The 18,177-nt window shown below is 47.3% G+C and overlaps 4 protein-coding genes across 4 annotated transcripts; 3 read left to right on the plus strand and 1 right to left on the minus strand.

The window, feature by feature from the left end:
• The first annotated feature begins 155 nt into the window (after nucleotides 1-155).
• rnf151 (ring finger protein 151) lies at nucleotides 156-2,551 on the plus strand. Its single transcript, XM_056288659.1, has 4 exons — nucleotides 156-574; nucleotides 1,214-1,383; nucleotides 1,522-1,618; nucleotides 1,749-2,551. The coding sequence occupies exons 1-4, from the start codon at nucleotides 572-574 to the stop codon at nucleotides 2,217-2,219; spliced, it is 741 nt and encodes a 246-aa protein (XP_056144634.1). The 5' UTR covers nucleotides 156-571; the 3' UTR covers nucleotides 2,220-2,551.
• Nucleotides 2,552-3,397: 846 nt separating this feature from the next.
• rps2 (ribosomal protein S2) lies at nucleotides 3,398-5,163 on the plus strand. Its single transcript, XM_056287293.1, has 6 exons — nucleotides 3,398-3,567; nucleotides 3,800-3,889; nucleotides 3,985-4,092; nucleotides 4,204-4,537; nucleotides 4,839-4,930; nucleotides 5,028-5,163. Exons 1-6 carry the CDS (start codon nucleotides 3,433-3,435, stop codon nucleotides 5,109-5,111), a joined length of 843 nt encoding a protein of 280 aa, XP_056143268.1. The 5' UTR covers nucleotides 3,398-3,432; the 3' UTR covers nucleotides 5,112-5,163.
• Nucleotides 5,164-5,787: 624 nt separating this feature from the next.
• On the minus strand, nucleotides 5,788-8,874 carry ndufb10 (NADH:ubiquinone oxidoreductase subunit B10). The gene is made up of 4 exons (XM_056287294.1): nucleotides 8,659-8,874; nucleotides 7,017-7,155; nucleotides 6,390-6,529; nucleotides 5,788-5,961 (listed from the first exon to the last, which is right to left on the minus strand). The coding sequence occupies exons 1-4, from the start codon at nucleotides 8,804-8,806 to the stop codon at nucleotides 5,876-5,878; spliced, it is 513 nt and encodes a 170-aa protein (XP_056143269.1). The 5' UTR covers nucleotides 8,807-8,874; the 3' UTR covers nucleotides 5,788-5,875.
• A 2,446-nt stretch (nucleotides 8,875-11,320) lies between these two features.
• Nucleotides 11,321-17,756, plus strand: LOC130119317 (60S ribosomal protein L3-like). Its single transcript, XM_056287776.1, has 10 exons — nucleotides 11,321-11,449; nucleotides 12,291-12,483; nucleotides 13,046-13,214; nucleotides 13,353-13,488; nucleotides 15,336-15,522; nucleotides 15,750-15,910; nucleotides 16,735-16,836; nucleotides 17,043-17,138; nucleotides 17,296-17,415; nucleotides 17,644-17,756. Exons 1-10 carry the CDS (start codon nucleotides 11,447-11,449, stop codon nucleotides 17,701-17,703), a joined length of 1,227 nt encoding a protein of 408 aa, XP_056143751.1. The 5' UTR covers nucleotides 11,321-11,446; the 3' UTR covers nucleotides 17,704-17,756.
• Nucleotides 17,757-18,177: the final 421 nt, after the last annotated feature.

Genomic DNA, 18,177 nt, shown 5'->3' on the forward strand with positions numbered 1-18,177 from the left:
TTCGTTCGGGTCGCTCACATTATACGTCACGGAAGCGCACGACGCTGTGATTGGCTCCGAGTTTTTTTCGGTTTTTTTTTTTAATCGTCTCTAATTTGAGCGCGACATCAAATAATGAGCTGATACTGCTTATAAGACATTCGAGGGTGAGACGTGACGCCGTCTGTTCTGGGAAGCCGGTTATTCACAAACACCACAGCTTCCCGGTTTTCCACAGCCGTCAATTTTTGTTAAACGACAAAGCGGCTGAAAACGACGGACGCTGCTAGAGACAGCCGCGCTTCTCGCCCAAAAGGGAAAAAGTTCAAGCTGCCGTGTGAATGCTCGCGTCCGATGCTAGAACAGGAGGGAAGGGCCACGCTTCGCAGCGAACGCCATTATCTCTGGGGTTTATATAAATTGGCTTGTTTCATCTGTCAGCGCACGCGGCCCGGCCTTTATGTGCAGTCAGGAATGTTCATGCGTGTGTGCTGCGCTGATAATGAGGGTGGGCTCCGCGTGCTACATGCCTGTGGCCGATATGGATTAGTCAACATCAGGGATGGAAACAGGGTGAGCCCACGACATTGCCATGGTGAGTTGCAAACTTTGTTTTTGCTTATTGGACCGGACCATGTTTGAATTCATGCAGATAGATACTTGAGCTTTACTTGGTTATTATTTTTGATATATATATATATATATATATATATTTTTTTTTTTTGGAAATACATTAAAATCGATGGTGCTGAGACATCAACGGCAAATACATAGGTCAGAGCACCTTTTTAATTAAGTTCATTAAATGTTTTCCAAATAATATTTTTTTAAAAGCTGGATGACGCGTAGAATGTGAATTAGAATTGTTAATGTGGTCTTCAAATATTTTGTAATCTTCAAAAGCAAGTGAATAATGACATTCTAAGTGAGGGGGGGGGGGTTTCCCAGTCCACACGATTCAGCCATGACTTTCCAGAACAAGGCTATTGTATTTGTTCTCTTTTGCTTTCATGTTGACAAACATGAGGATTGGTTGTAGGCTGTTGATAGTAGGCAGCTGTATAGTTCGCTTTAGAGACATGGAGAATGCCCACCTGATGCACAGAAGGTTACCCCATCCTCTCAGCTGCCACAATGCTGCAACTCTCAAACAATGTATGGCTGTCATGTCCCACTGCCTGTCCGCGGTAAAATATTTGTTATTAAGTAGTTATATTTGCAACACTGTATCTAGGCGGACCCAGAAGTGTCATCGCAGAGTGGGGGCTATGATGTGGAGCTGTTTGTGGACACCCCAGACTATGACCTCATTTGCACCATCTGCCAGGGGGTCCTCAGGTGTCCAGTGAGGGCTGCATGCCATCACATCTTCTGCAAGAAATGCATTTTACAATGGCTGAAGAGGTACCGGCTATGCCTCACCACAAACATGAATCAACACCACTAAGCAGTAATGTGATAAAATCCTCAGTGTTTGCATTGTGATTAATCTCCGGTCAGAACTGTGGGATAAAGAGCCAAGTGTCATTTCCTCCTCCACAGGCAGGAGACATGCCCCTGCTGCAGAAAGCCTGTAAACCAGAGCTTGATCTTTGTCATGTTCAAACTTAGCAAATCTATTGGACGCTTAAAGATCAAGGTAGGGAATAGAGAATGTGTAAATAACAATCACAACATTCGTACATGGAAACACTAGAGATTGCACATGATGTGATTGCATAGATCTCACTGACATTACTTCTTAATTTCCCATATCTCCCTTCCCTCAGTGTAAGAATGAAATCCGGGGATGCCCAGAGACCTTTCCTTTGTCGGAGCAGTACTGTCACAGCATGGGCTGTCTGTACGAGCTCATCCCCTGCCCTTACCAGGGCTGTCGGGCACAGCTTCTCCGCAGGGACCTGGACACCCATGCCCGCCACTGTGAACACTGGCGCCAGCCCTGCCACATGGGCTGTGGAACAGTGCTATCTCACCAAACCCAAGCCCAGCACAACTGTTATAAGCAACTGAGGCAGGAGTACGAGGCCAGACAGAGGAACCACAGGGCCATCGCTGCTGCTCTACAAAGGAAAATGAGGAGGATGCAGAGTACCATGGCACACATGAAGAGGCAGATAGGGCTGATCTGTGAGAGCCTGGAGGTCATGGATGATCTGGAGGAAGTGGAAGAGGAAGACCTGGGAGAGACCAGCGGCGGCTCCGCTGGGACACTAAGCAGCAGCAACAGCAGCTCCTGAAAGTGGAGCTAAGCCGCCTCTTCGGCCTGGCTACCGATGTTTATGAATTGAACATGTGTACATTTTCTTTGAGGGTGCGTTTTTGATGATGTGGGTAGGTGAATGACATTTTGCACTCACGACTTTTTCTGTTTCTGCTCCCATTTTTTAAATAAAGTATTTTACTTGACATCATCATCGGTGCCCTTTTAACTTTCATTCGAGGGAACCGCAGTAACACAACTGACGAGTGGAGATTGACGCTCCTCGACATCCTTTCTCAAATTATGATGTATGTGTGTCTCTGTGGTCAAGTAAAATTTACAGATGATGATACAAATAAAAGAGCTCATTACTCCTTGAACAAGAAACCCAGTATTTTCATTAACATCCTAACCTATAGGATTGTGTTGTAATGGACTTCCCCAATAACTGTTACGGAGTATTAAGAGTGTAAGATGGCTGTCTTAGATATTAGGAATCAATTAATTGTGGTCGAATAACCAATTGTCGAATTATTTGATGATTTGAAGTCTGCACTTAAACCACTAAAACTGGCTTGCAACAACTCGTGTGAACAAGGGTCAGTGGGTGGTTGACAGTTTGATTCATCACCGAAGCTTTGCATCCTTTTGTAAAGAAAATGTTGCCGCTTTGACTACGAGCCGGTGCTGAGACATTGGCAACAGTTTTCACCCGTGGTCGACTTCTAAGTCCCACCGTCATTTAATTCCCGATTTTACTTCATCTGCGCACAACCGCTCCTGCTCCGTTCGAGGGCGATCGCGGCGTCGGACGCGAGTTTCACCAGCGGAGGCGCTGGTCGTCTCGTTCGCTCCCGCGGAAACCTCGCGATGACACGGCACTATAAAATCGCGACGGAAGTTCCGCCCGGCCTTCTTCCTGTTACACAGATCACGTAAGTCGAGGTCAATGCCGCCAGTCTCGAGAATCCGTAAAATATCTCTTCCATCCCTTTATGAACACAATAAATGTACCTTAAAAACGGTTGTCTAATTTCCCTCAATAAAGTCTTGGATGTAATTTTTTGGTAAAGTGACGCCGCAGAGTTAATCGTATTACGGTGTAACTGCGTTCCTACTCCCCCCTGAAAGATGGCGGGGATGCTCTGCCGGATCGAGTGCGTTTTGTGACGTTTAGACGCCCGGTTGCTCGTCGTGCTTTGGTTCTGTGTTCTGAAAATGGCTTTGATTTGTTCACGTTATTACAGCAAATGGCGGACGACGCCGGTGGTAGAGGAGGCTTTCGCGGAGGTTTCGGCGCGGGTGGTCGTGGTCGCGGCCGTGGACGCGGCAGAGGCCGCGGCAGGGGCCGCGGTGCCAGGGGTGGCAAGGCCGAGGACAAGGAAGTGAGTTTCATTCCATGCAAACGGCTTTTTGTGTTGCATCCGACTTACCGGCCCCGTGGTGGCCTGGCGGCCTGTCCGGGGTGTCTCCCCGCCCGCCGCCCAATGACTGCTGCGATGGGCTCCAGCATCCCGCGACCCCGGTTGGGACAAGCGGTTTGGATAATGGATGGACTTGTTCAAGTCGTACATTAAATGGGGCATAATACTGATGGAGATTCTATTGTTTTCCCAGTGGGTGCCCGTCACCAAGCTTGGTCGCCTTGTGAAGGACATGAAGATCAAGTCCCTGGAGGAAATCTACCTCTACTCCCTGCCCATCAAGGTAACAGCACTTCGTTCGTTTTCGCCCAGATTTGTATCAGAGTGAATATTCTTGAGAGCGGCTTGATTTTTATGCACATGACATCTTGTTTTAAGGAGTCTGAAATCATTGACTTCTTCCTGGGTTCTGCGCTGAAAGATGAAGTGCTCAAGATCATGCCTGTCCAGAAACAGACCAGAGCTGGTCAGCGCACCAGGTTCAAGGTGATGTCAAACATCCGTCCTGAATGAATTTAGCCCTGGATTTTAATAACCAAATGTTGCTTTGATTACATCTGTTATACATTTAGCATTAAATTTTGCTGTCATCTGCAGGCCTTTGTTGCTATTGGTGACTACAACGGCCACGTTGGCCTGGGGGTGAAGTGCTCCAAAGAGGTAGCTACAGCCATCCGTGGTGCCATCATCCTGGCTAAGCTGTCCATCGTCCCAGTGAGGAGAGGGTACTGGGGGAACAAGATTGGCAAGCCCCACACTGTGCCCTGCAAGGTCACTGGACGTTGTGGGTCTGTTCTGGTGCGCCTGATCCCTGCACCCCGTGGTACTGGCATCGTGTCTGCCCCCGTCCCCAAGAAGCTGCTCATGATGGCTGGTATTGATGACTGCTACACCTCTGCCAGAGGGTGCACTGCCACTCTTGGCAACTTTGGTAAGTGTCCTATGCTGGTCCTTACTAGTTGAAGTTTGGGATTGTGTCATTTAAAAATCACCAGTTCGGGTGCTTGAGCAACTAAAATGGTTTCTCCTTGCTCTGCTCAGCTCCACCTCTCAGTGGTGTAGTTGTCGTTTACAGGAGAGAAAACAACGAGTATAGTAATGCACGGCAGAAAGACTTTTTTGTGGTCTCTTCTGTTCCCCCTTGTCTGTGCTCAACAACTTGTCCTGGAGACTTTCGCGGAAGTAAACACTGATTGGAGCTGTGTTTTTAACCTTGTCTTATTTTGTTTTAGCCAAGGCCACCTTTGATGCCATCTCCAAGACATACAGCTACCTGACACCTGATCTCTGGAAGGAGACTGTCTTCACAAAGTCTCCCTACCAGGTCAGTGCAATTTATATTATACCCTCTAGTTGCATGTTATAAAGTTTTGAGCTGGAGGCATGAAATTGATTGTTGGACTGGTATTTTTTTTTTGCAGGAGTTCACTGACCATCTGGCAAAGACTCACACCAGGGTGGCTGTGCAAAGGACCCAGGCTGCTGTCCAAGCTGCTGCCTCCTAAATTCTTTTGTATTGTGGACACTGAATAAAACGTTCTAAAACGCCACCAAAAACGTGTCTTCTGTATGTTGTGTAATGACTTACCTGAAGAAGTAAGGGGGCAGGTACGCTTGTGTAATGAGTTATCTGAAGAAGTAAGGTGGCAGGTACACAGCTGATGTTTTAATTTGAAGGATCAGCTGTAAAGAAATGTAATTTTACAACTGTTGACTAGATGGAAAGTTGATGCAAGATGCAGCCATTTCATACCATAGGTGTATGTAAGATTGATTTTCAAATAGTTGCGAAAACTGGTTGGAGTAAGAAATGTGTTATAATTTGCATTTTAACGGAGTCCATTTTCATTCTTTAGTAGGTGTTTGTGTATGACCCTGTGGCTTCTAAACTCAGTACATTTTTCAACTCGATCAGAGCTATACATGTGTGCAAATAAAAAAACTCCTTAATTCATATTACCTGCAACTGAATACTGAATAGGAAGTTAAAACACCCACGGAACACTTTCCTCCCAAAATACAACAATTAAAGTAATGAAATGATTTGTAACATCCTAAATCAAAATGCCCATTTTATCCTATTAGATGGTTACATGGTTTATCACCGTCTGTGCTGTGCAGACTAGTAGTTAAAAGAATTCTTCCAGTTAAGTTTAAATACACTTAAAACTAGAGCAATGTGAAAATAGACATGACTCATCCCATAAATTTTTATTTTACATTTATTACATACGGGAAAGAATTGAGCCATTATAGATGTACCGAGTTTCTAGGCTTGGGCCTGAGCTGCCATCATCCTTTCTTTCTGCTTCATTAGACATTTGCGTCCACTGCCGTATGCTCCCAGGTCTTGATCTGGAAGAATGGCAAATCATTAGATATGTTCAGTAATGAAACCAAAGGTCTTATTATAGGCAGGCAGAAGGATGGTGCAAACAGGGATTAATCTCTTGACTCTTGAACCAGTTCTATGTCGGCGGTGTTCTTGCATTATATTGGTGTCCAAAATAATGCAATTTTTTGTGACACCTTGCTCAAGCATGCACATTTGACAGTGACGCAGATCATGAGAAATTTCAGGTCATGATTCATGAAGTCAATATATTCGCCTACTAACAATGTGTAGCATGTTTATAAGTACCCCTTTTGGCTAACCCATAATAAAAAAAGATCTACGATAACAGAAAATGAAACTAATATATACAAGGTATGCTTTTCACTTTTTTTGCTATTGTGCCAAAAATGCTCCAGATGGTACGGCAGGTAAGGAAAATGGTACTTACAGCGTGACTGGTAGCCCTTGGTCACTTCATTAAACTGCTGCAGCTCCTTGGCACAGTTTTGTCTGTAGCTTTCTCCTTCTCTCTGCTGGCAGGCCCTTAGACGCTCCTGGATTATCTTCACTATCTCCTGGTCCACCTTACTGAAAAGTGAAGACAGCAATTCAATAGACAGGTTGACTACAGGATTTCGTGACTGTAGCAATCTGGCAGTTTTTACTTAGGTTATTGCCAATAACCCATATGCAATTGCAGAATCTTTGTCTGACATAATATTCAATGCCTTCCCCACAAAGAAACTGGAAGTCTTAAAAAAAACACTACTGCATTCAGAAAAGAATATATTATTAAATAGAAAAGCATTCTGAAAACAAAAAGCTGCTTATAATGAAGTGTGATGGTGATTTTATTTGCACACTTGCTTCCTAGTGTTGTTTCTACTTCTTATTGCACAATTTCAGTTTATAAAAAAAAAAGCATTTCACTTCTAATTGTACTTGTACATGAAGTATGTGAGAAATTAACTTTTTGAATCCTTTGAACTCGTTTGAATGGAGAGCCAGCTAGCAGAAGGGTGCAGGGGTCACATGTGGGCTACAGAGTTCAAGTATTTGAAGACAAGGCACTTACAAGTCTCTCCTCCACTGCATCTCTGCTTCGTAGTAGCAGACGTAGTCTCCCTGCTTACAGTCACACAGATCAGGGACACGGCGAAAATTCTGATGGTAGTACACCAGCTTGTTCTGAGATCGGATGTTATCAATGATACCTGGACAACAATGGTAGCAAATATAAAGGGGACAGATTAGGTCAGATAAAATCCAACTTGAATGACATATTGGTGGGAATTTTAAATGACAGTAGCCTGTGGGACATAAAGCACAGCTAATGTAACAACACCAGAGGCATAATAAAGATTAAGAAAATGTATGAAATAACCAAAAATGTGCACGCTGTTCAAACTGCGCACTAGAGCTTGTTGATATCACAACACTAAAAAGCTAGAAGACGCTGACAAGCACGTGACATCAGATTTATGGATGCTGAAGACAAAACCGACGTGTGAAATTGCAACATATGGCTACCGGGCGTAAACGGAAGCTAAGTGATAGCACTAGAATAAAAGGCGAAACTTTACATTAGATTAAATGCAGCCATGAATGCATGCATACTAGTGCATATGTGCAAAACGTACATCTTCCATATACGTATCAACATGCACAGAAAACGCGACTGCGCTCGTTGAGTGTGCATATTAGTGTCTCCTCACATCATCCACGTGGATGTCCAGTGATAGTGATGCGCTATATCGTTGCATCTACATAAACACAGTCTGTGCGGATAGAAAAGTGTGCAGACTTAAGTGCAGGCCATGTCATGTACCCTCAGCACGGCCGTGCTGTGCTGCTGCTGCCTTTGCTTTGCATCAAATAGAGCAGTGGTTCTCACCCTTGTTGGGGTCCTGGACCCCCTGCGTATTTTTGATCTACCCTGAGGACCCCTCCACCTGATCTTGGGGGAGGGGGGTTGCAATTTGTAGAAACAGTAGAAACTGCATTTTAAATTGCATTATAGCATTTATTCACTCTTTGGGGCAAAAATAAGAGCTTTCAGTTGTAACTTAGATATAGTTAACAAAACAGAATTCTTATGCAGTAACTTTCAGATATATGTAACAAAACAGAATATGTATTCAGTAACTTTCAGATATGTGTAACAAAACAGAATATGTATTCAGTAACTTTCAGATATATGTAACAAAACAGAATTTTTATGCAGTAACTTTTAACAATGCAAACGGGAGCGAGATCTCTTATTAAAATACAATAAATTACACTTGTGAAACAGATGTAATTAGAGAAAAAAGTCCTGTTACCCTTTATAGTTTAGGCAGATAAAGGTCTCAGTCACATTTGAGTAAAATAATCCTATTTCTATAAATGTCATAGGATCTTTTTTTTTTAAAAGATATTTTATTTTCACGGACCCCTTGCAATTACACCACGGGCCACTAGGGGTCGGCGGACCCCCGGTTGAGAAACACTGAAATAGAGTAACAAGGCTAACCTTATGTGTAGGCACTGCAGCACGACTGAAGAGGACAGCTTGCCAACTCAGTATACCGCGGAGTGCTTAAGCTATAAAGACACGGCTGGTTGACCACTCGCTGGCAGCTATAGAGTAGAAGTGATGGGTAAAACGCAAAGTCTAGCTAATCACATGCTATTAGCTTTGTTGACCTGCTCGCTTTGCTGGAGCCTGGTTAGCTCACCTCTGAATGTGGTGACAGGGAGATCCACTGAATAATAGAAGAGTTTCGTCAAGATTAGGGCAGGATTTGGCAGAGCCGTCTGTTTGTCCACAACGGGGGTCCGACGAGGAGGCTCCGGGTACGCAGCTTTATCGTAGTCATCAGGCATTTTGCGTTATTTTGACGGGGCACGGCAGAGTCTCCTGTATTCGACCTCGTCGGGGCTTCCTTCGAGACGACGCATGCGCACAGCATTTAAAATGGCGAACCAGAGGTCGACGAATGTAAATGAAATGATTTTAATAGGAGTCGTGTGTTTTTTTTGCGTAGCTGCTGAGGTGAAATTTTCTAGTTACGATTTTGTGTGTTTTATTGCTTCACTGCCGTGGCAAAATTCTCCGTCTGTCTTTTTAAATCGGCGTAAAAGGTCGAAGGTAAAAGGTCAGGCGCCATCGGTGTCCAACAGATGGCGCTGTGGGGCCTACATAAAAGAAATTGGACGCTAGAGAAAACCGCTGGCAACCTCTGGATAGTGTGGCAAATGAATGACATTTTTAGTGTTCCTCGTCACTGACAGCAGGGTGTTTCTTATCAGCAAATTGGCGTGTGGTCAGTGGCTGGTTTTATTCAGGTAGTGCCACTAACACGTTTGACTTGTCCTTGGGTAAGGCCCAGTCCATCTTGATCAATTCAGTTCAATTTATTGTCATTAAAAACAATGTGCAGGCACATGTTAAAAATGAAATGAGGGCTGTGGCTTCACCAAACAGTGCAAGACAGACACAGACAAACACAGTATAAGATATACACACACGAAGGCCAAAAGCTAAAAATAAGTTGAAAAAGAGCAAGAATACAAAATATTTGAAAATATCTACAGACAGGTTTTTGTTCTTGGGTAGAGTTGTGTGTGCGTGCGTGCGTGTGCATGTGTGTGTGTGTGTGCATGTCTATGATTACAGATTGCAAGATGCACAGAATTTACATTCCAAAATGTTCAATTCAATGTTCATTCAAATGAATGCTTAACATTGTCAAAGGAATCCAACCATTTGTATACTGTACTGTACATTGTATGTGTATACTGGTGCACTCTGTCATGTCCATCTACCTCAGGCATGTGTGTAAGTAAGCTGCTAACATCTATATCAGCATCTCTGATATATTCGCTGCACCACTGCACTTTATCACCTCATATTTCACCTGTATAAGTCAATCCTTGTGTGTTTAACTGAAGGTTGTTGTGTTGTAGTGTTGTTATTCTATGTTAAGTACACTGAGAGAGCCACAAACCCAGAGTCACATTCCATGTACATGGCCAATAAACATGATTCGGATTCTGAAAATGGCCCCAAACTCCTACCCTTCTCATTATTTATTGCCTTCATGGAGTGTGCAGGCCAGATTTCAGCCTGGGTTTATTCATTGTCTCAGTCAGGGTTTACAGAATACATCTTAATGATTATTGATAGTCAAAAAATAAAAAACCCTCCCCAGTTTGGCTTTTACTGGACTTTGTGCAAAAACAAAGTCCAAAGACATGTAGGTCAGGTTAATCGGCCGTACTAAATTGTCCCTAGGTGTGAATGTGCGTGTGGGTGTGTGTGTGTGTGTGTGTATGGGCCCTGTGATGGACTGGCAGCCTGTCCAGGGTGTCTCCCCGCCTGCTGCCCAATGACTGCTGGGATAGGCTCCAGCATCCCTGCAACCCTGAGCAGGATAAGCGGTTCAGATAATGGATGGATGGATGTCTTGATGGATGGATGTCTTGATGGATGGATGGATGGATGGATGGATGGATGGATGGACGGACTTGGTGCCTACTGATTCGCACAGGGTCCGTAACATGGTGGGTTATTTGAGTAGACTGCACCGCTGAGTTGCTCTTATTTCAAGCGTGTGAATTGTATGGCAGGACAGGTACCTTTCTGCAGAGATCAGTGCCGGATTTAGATGAAGGGAGGCCCTAAGGTATTCCCCCTTGCGAGGCCCCTCCCAGTCTCCCACCCTCATGACTAGAGGAAGATGAAAACTAACAAGTTAAATGATGGCAAGATGACAATCACTGGTTGTAAAAAGCGACGGACCAGCCAGTGTCTGTCGGTACTTTCAGTGACTAAACAGACGTCATTGTGTTTGGTGGGTACATGCACGGCACATTCAGGGCTTGAGCCAGATCAGCTGAGACAGGCCTGCTGAGACCGACGTGAGATAATAACGTTCCATTAAGGCAGCCACCGTAGACAGACGCGGGCTTTTTATGCAGTGGATTTTTTTTCCCCATTCATACCGTACACCTTTACACCGACAAGTCTGCGAAACAACCATACAAAGGCATCAAATGGCGCGATGCAAAAAGAAGATTACGGTTCTTCATTGTTTAAATTCCTGTTGACAGGGGTAGCTGGGTATTTTAAACTGTATTTTAGCGTCCATAAATAGCATTGGATGTACACGCAAAAGTGACCCGTGCTTCGGGTGCAAGACTATAAAAGCGATTCGTTCACCTCGTTTCCCCTCTCACGTTTCCTTTCTAGTTTCCTTCCAGGTCTGCAAATGGCTCCTGTTCACCGAGCATCCCCTCCTCCTAACCAGCCGGACCCCACGGGTGTTCCCTCCTCCCTAATTCCATCTTCCCCTCTCTGTCAGGGCTTGGCACCGATAGCCTTCTTTGAAAGGGAATATAGCCTCCTCACCGTGCCAGCCACCAAATTAGAGCCCTCACACTGCGTATCGCCTTAAGTATGACCCTTCCATCCACACTTGTTCTTCTCTCTTTCTGACCCTCCTCTGGACGCCACACACAGACATGGTCAGTCCCGGCTTTGCCTATTTTGTTTAACGGATACCTCGGTGTCTAATTGTTCACTGTCTTCCTGTCTTTGGCTTCCTAGTGTGCGTGTGGCTCTGTGGTTGATGTGTGAGTTCAGGTGTTGGGGGATTTTGTGTTGGGACAGCGCAGTTGGAGTTTGTGTCTGCTCTTTCTGCATGGAACCCAGACTCGAGGGTTTTGCGCTGGGGCGTAGCCTCGTCCAGCTGCTTCTGGGTCACGTGACACCAAACCGCGTGTTGTTTCTAGAGGGCCAAATTGTGCGACCGCACACCTGTCCGGATCCAGAAGGGCTTCACTTAAGACGTTGTTGCAGAGCGGCTCTTAAATGCGGTTCTCCCTCTGGTACACTGATAAGATTTCCCTTTTTTTGTAGTCTATTTCATGTTGCGCCATTTGCAGTGTTTATCATCTGACCATGATACGATTACAGAACAGCACCGGCTGATTTCCGAGTATTTTGCACAAGTCATTTTTCCGATAGCTGAACAGCGTCAGGGGACATTTTGACTCAGCCGTGGGGCCGTTGAACACAAACCCAAGACCGCCCGTCCTCCGAAGCCACCGTCCGTTCTCCTCCTTAACATCTGCTGCTTGACAATTGGCCCGGGCAACATGTTGTGTGCCACAAACACACTGTGGGTGCGGGAGTTTAATAAACGCTGGGATGATGTCGGGGTCAGGGGGGGGGGGGAGGGTAACACGGTGAAATGTTTGCTGTTCGACTTCCGCTGGAGAGCCAGAGGCACTCGGTAGTGCTTAATAACACGCTTGGTTCAGTGCTGCGGATTTGTGTGTACCTGTCGGCTGTCTTCTCTTCCAGTCTCACCGCAAATTCCACGCCCCTCGCCACGGGCACATGGGGTTCCTGCCCCACAAACGGAGTAAGAAGCACAGGGGTAAAGTGCGCACCTGGCCCAAAGACGACCCCAGCAAACCCGTCCACCTCACGGCCTTCCTGGGATACAAGGCTGGCATGACCCACACCCTCAGGGAGGTGGTCCGCACTGGCTTCAGTACGTACCGGACGGGGGGGGGGGGGGGACTGTGTAGCAGGGTGGGGGTGGGGGGGGGGATGAGATAACGACAACGCTCTGAATGATGCTTATTGTTCAGCAGGTCAGGTCTGGGATCGCTGTTTATCTCTGTGTCGGCATTACGCTATCAGACGTTTATGCTTGACTAGAATAGAGCGGAGAGTGACACTGGGGTTGGGGTTGGGGTTGGGGGGGGCGGGGGTGACATGTGACATGGGTTTCAGTCAGTCCAGCCGGCTGAAATGCCAGTTACATTTCAATGGCATGCACGGAGGAGGTGACGGCATAGCGGCAGAGTGACTCCGCAGGCTAAGGCCGACGACGCCATGTGCCACCTACCCGGCTCAGAGAAGAACCAGCCTCTACGCCTCGTGTCACTCTCTCTCGTCTTAAAATCTCCTTCATCATAAGTCGTATCGCATGCTAAGAGAATAATAACCTTAGAATATGCTCACTTGCAGATGCATTTAATGGGTATGGACTCGTAAAGTAACATTTCGGTGGTCAGTGACGGTCCTCCGCGCTTCTCCCTCTCCTACAGGGCAGTCCAAGCGGGAGGAGGTGGAGGCGGTCACCGTCATCGAGACCCCCCCCATCATTGTGGTGGGGCTTGTGGGATACATTCACACCCTCCGTGGCATGCGTTGCTTCAAGACCATCTTTGCCGAGCACATGAGCGACGAGTGCAAGCGCAGATTCTACAAAAACTGGTGGGGGGGGGGGGACGACAGTGTCTTGTGGAGACCAAATGAATCACGCTCTCACACCCTGACTGACCTTCTTCTTCTTCTTCTTCTTCTTCTTTTTTTTTAACTCCCTCATGTAAATGATTCCGGTCTGGGTTTCAGGTACAAGAGCAAGAAGAAGGCCTTCACCAAGTACAGCAAGAAATGGCAGGAGGAGAACGGCAAGAAGCAACTTGACAAGGACTTCGCCCTCATGAAGAAATACTGCTCCGTCATCAGAGTAATTGTCCATTCCCAGGTACGCAAACCTTTCTTGCACTGATGCATTGCTTTATTCGGCTAACCCTCACTTAACTCCCAGCCAGGAAAGAGACCGAACACAAGTGAGTTCAAGTCTCGGCTAAAAACCCCGGCAACTCCATGCAGTTAAAGCAAAGTTATCACCGATATAAATCTGAAACGTCATGTCATCATAATGGTCCGGGGGGCAGCTCCCCAGTGATGTGAGCCAGGCCCGGTTGGCCTACCGAGGTTGATTGACAGCCCCGTAGACCGATCTCCCGTGTCCAACGCGGCCCCTGCAAAAGGGCAGAGGTGTCAGCGCTGTGTCCACCTTGTCACATGTAGCGGGACAGAAAAGCCCCCCCATCTCGAATCTTTTGGCTGGCGAGTCCGGTCGACTGCACCGACCGGAGTGTGGTGTTTCAAATGGCAGTTTAAAAATAATTTCCAGGGCAGAATCTGGCTGCTCACCACGTTGGCAGGAAACACCGTGAAGATCACGAAAGTCCGGCTTGGCGCGGGGTCATCGTCCCGGCAGCTGGGCTCGGATGAGGTTGCACATTTGATTCAGCGGCGCTGTGGCAAATGATGTCGTGTACCGGAAAAACCCGAAGGACCGTCACCCGCTCAAACTACAGGTCTGAGCCGTGAAACGAGAGGATGAGGGCTACGGTTTTTTTTTGTCCTCCTTCGAGTCAAAACTTTCGAACAGTCCAATTCAAAAATGAAGGAGCCCCGATTAGATACACGCAAAACAGTGGGCTCGACAAAATGTGGGCAGCACCTTCACCTCCGTGTGGTCTTTTAAATGCCTCATTAAGTGGTTGTTGGGGATCTCTTATTGCTGACGTACTGCGTTCACGACAAGTTTTTCTGTGGAGCTTTGCCTCATCTGCATCGAGGGTCCAAGCATAGGGGGGGGGGGTGTCGTAGATTACAAAGAATATAATGTGACTGTGAAGGCCTCTTGGACTAGATTGTGATGCGGGGCTGTACAAATGAATTTGATGTGATGGGACATGAACCAGAGGAAAGCCCAAGTTTTAGTTACAAGGTAGTGAGTGTAGTTGATTCGAGTGCAGGTGTTGAGGGTTTTGCAATGCCACACAACTTGATGCTGAGGCTTAGAGATTGATATATTCTGATATACTCTCTCTGCACCATTGCAATTTCCAGCCATCCATCCATCCATTATCCGAACCGCTTATCCTGCTCTCAGGGTCACAGGGATGCTGAAGCCTATCCCAGCAGTCATTGGGCGGCAGGCGGGGAGACACCCTGGACAGGCTGCCAGGCCACCACAGGGCTGACACACACACACTTATGGACAATTTAGTACGGCCGATTCACCTGACCTACATGTCTTTGGACTGTGAGAGGAAACCGGAGGAAACCCACGCAGACACGGGGAGAGAGAACATGCAAACTCCACACAGAGGACGACCCGGGATGACTCCCAAGGTTGGACTACCCCGGGGCTCGAACCCAGGACCTTCTTGCTGTGAGGCGACAGCGCTAACCACTGGGCCACCGTGCCGCCATTGCAGTTTATTCCCTCTTATTTCCCCCGCATGTAGTCAAACCTTGTGTAAATATTTGAAGACTGCTGTGTTGTCGTGTTATTCTGTGTCGAGCACACTGCGAGAGCCACGAAATCGGAGTCAAATTCCATGTGTGTGCAGACCTACGTGGCCAAAAAAACACGATTCTGATTCTTATGGAGGTGCTGAAGCACAGGGCTAATTACCTCACCTCCTATACCCTCGCTGGGGGGAAAAAAAGCCGGCACTTCCATAAGCTGGTATTTACTTATCTACTCGCTCCCGGTGTCTTTGTCCCGGATCCCCCTGCCCTCCTTTTCAGGTGCGTGTGCTGCCCGTCAGGCAGAAGAAGGCCCACCTCATGGAAGTGCAGCTGAATGGTGGCAGCATCTCGGACAAGGTGGACTGGGCGAAAGAGCACCTGGAGCGTGCCGTGCCGGTCTCAGCGGTCTTCTCCCAGGACGAGATGATCGATGTCGTCGGCGTCACCACGGGCCATGGCTTCAAAGGTAGGACGGCCTAGACACAGACTCATTCGAACACACGGTCAGTCTCGGCGAGTTGAACGGACAAGCGAATCGATACGTCGCGGTTCAACGTGTAAATGACTTGCAGCGTGGGAAGGAAATAATTAGTCTAATTATATCGTGGACACGGAGACACAACACGTTGACTCCAACATGTTAACATGCTGGCTCACGCACACATACGCACGTTTCACTGTGTATGCTCCCAGGTGTAACTAGCCGCTGGCACACCAAGAGGCTCCCCAGGAAGACCCATAAGGGCCTGCGGAAGGTGGCGTGTATCGGAGCCTGGCATCCCGCCCGTGTGGGCTACACCATCGCCCGTGCTGGCCAGAAGGGTTACCACCACCGCACAGAGCTCAACAAGAAGGTCAGCATCATTGCCCCCCCCCCCCCCCCCCAATCGTACCCGGCCAATTACCCCACTCTTCCGAGTCGTCCCGGTCGCTGCTCCACCCCCTCTGCCGATCCAGGGAGGGCTGCAGACTACCACATGCCTCCTTCCCATACATGTGGAGTCGCCAGCCGCTTCCTTTCACCTGACAGTGAGGAGTTTCACCAGGGGTTGTAGCGCGTGAGAAGGTCACGCTATTGCCCCCAGCTCCCCCTCCCCCCTGAAAAGGCGCCCCGACCGACCAGAGGTGCTAGTGCAGCGACTAGGACATATACCCACATCTGGCTCCCCCCCCCCCCGCAGACACGGCCAAACGTGTCTGTAGGGATGCCCGACCAAGCCGGGGGTAACACAGGGACAGAGATGTAAAAACCCGGTCCAGAAAGTAAAAACCCTAACCGTGTCTTTACTCCATCCATGTATTAAACCAGCTGATTTGGGAAACTAGCCCGTGCAATCTGATGGTTTAGTACATGGGTGGAGTAAAGACACGGTTAGGGTTTTTACTTTCTGGACCAGGTTTTCCCACCTCTGCACGGGGATTTGAACCGGAGATCCCCATGTTGGTAGGCAATGGAATAGACTGCTACGCTACATGGACACCCTGGCGTTATTGTTATTTATCACCAACTCTCCTTCTAGTTTGAAGCTTTAAGGACATGTTGAAATCGTTCTTCTTAGGCCCGTTCTGCAGACCTGTCCCATAGCACGCTTCATATCGCCGGTTTCAGAGTCTGGAAATATTTAAAAGCAGCATTTCGACATGTTGGAGGTCCTCACTGTAACACTTGGGTCCCCAGATCTACCGCATCGGGAAGGGGCTCCACGTCAAGGATGGGAAAGTGATCCGTGACAATGCCACGACAAACTATGACACCACCCAGAAGACCATCACCCCTATGGTACACGACCCCGCGACTCAATTCAGAAAAACCTCTTGCTGTGTACCAAAGCTAGTTGCAAACGGAAAACTGGATGTGTAGTTTTCCTGCATTATTACCACAAAACCCTCGTCGCCGAATGCATACCCGTCATTCTTCTTCGGTTCCTGTTCTCCTCCCCATCACACCATGTGTTTTGTCTTACTTCCTTTGTGTGGCTTCTGTAGGGAGGCTTCCCCCACTACGGAGAAGTGACCAACGACTTCGTCATGTTGAAGGGCTGTGTGGTCGGCCCCAAGAAACGCGTCCTCACCCTCAGAAAGGTACAGCGTGCTCGCCAAAGACTTCACTTCTCGCACACATTTTCATGCATGTCTGTATTCTGATGTTAAACAAGCACATAAGTCATAATCATATGCATAATTCATATTATGGTAGTATGACTCAGTTGTGTGTGTCTTTGTGTGCTTCTCCTTGTAGTCACTACTCATGCACAAATCTCGTAAGGCCAAGGAGCACATTGAGCTGAAGTTCATCGACACCACTTCCAAATTCGGTCATGCACGCTTCCAGACGCCTCAGGAGAAGAGGGCATTCATGGTGGGTGTGCAACAAAAGTGTGTGTGTGCTTAGGGATACGGTTAGGGGGGGAAATGGTGAGAATGTTGCCCCGGGCTTGGGTTTGACTGCACGGTGACGAGGTGAAAGGTCACAGCTGGGTCTCTTTCGCTCTACAGGGGTTTATTTTCCTCTCGTCAACTGACATGATCTCTTCTCAGGGCATACGTATATAGAATTTTAACCTTTGACCCCCCCGCTGACCTTTAGGGCCCACTGAAGAAGGATGCCTTGAAGACAAAGCTGGAGCCCCTGCTGGAGGAGGCCTGAAGGAGAGAAACGCTCACTCCTCACAGAAACTAATAAAGCTGTGTGACCTTCAACACGCCGTGGCCGTCTTGTGTGACTCGGGCAACAGGGACCGTAGATAAACCAGTCTTGTCTGATGCAGTCTTGCATGCGACTGTACACCTTCAGCTGATGTTCATTTAAAAAAAAAAAAAAAAAAACTGATGCGTTTAACAATTATTCATTACGCTTCTGTTGTCAGTCAGTTAAAAAGGGCGCTTTGCCGACCAAAAGTGACGACATGCTCCAAGCTTGCGTCAAGCAAAATAAAAGCAGCGAAAGCCAGAAAAGAAAGACGACAACATCGAGAACAAATTTCATCTCTGCATTTTTTAGATTCCAGGCGTATCAAGCAGCACCCTCTCCTTATCAGTGTCTCAAAATAAAACGATCGGCAGCACCCTGTTTATGTCTCCGGGGATGACGTTTCTTGTACTCCAGTCTCGCATCGGTTAA

The sequence above is a fragment of the Lampris incognitus genome, chromosome 10 (genome assembly GCF_029633865.1).
Source record: "Lampris incognitus isolate fLamInc1 chromosome 10, fLamInc1.hap2, whole genome shotgun sequence".
NCBI classification, from domain to species: Eukaryota; Metazoa; Chordata; class Actinopteri; order Lampriformes; family Lampridae; genus Lampris; species Lampris incognitus.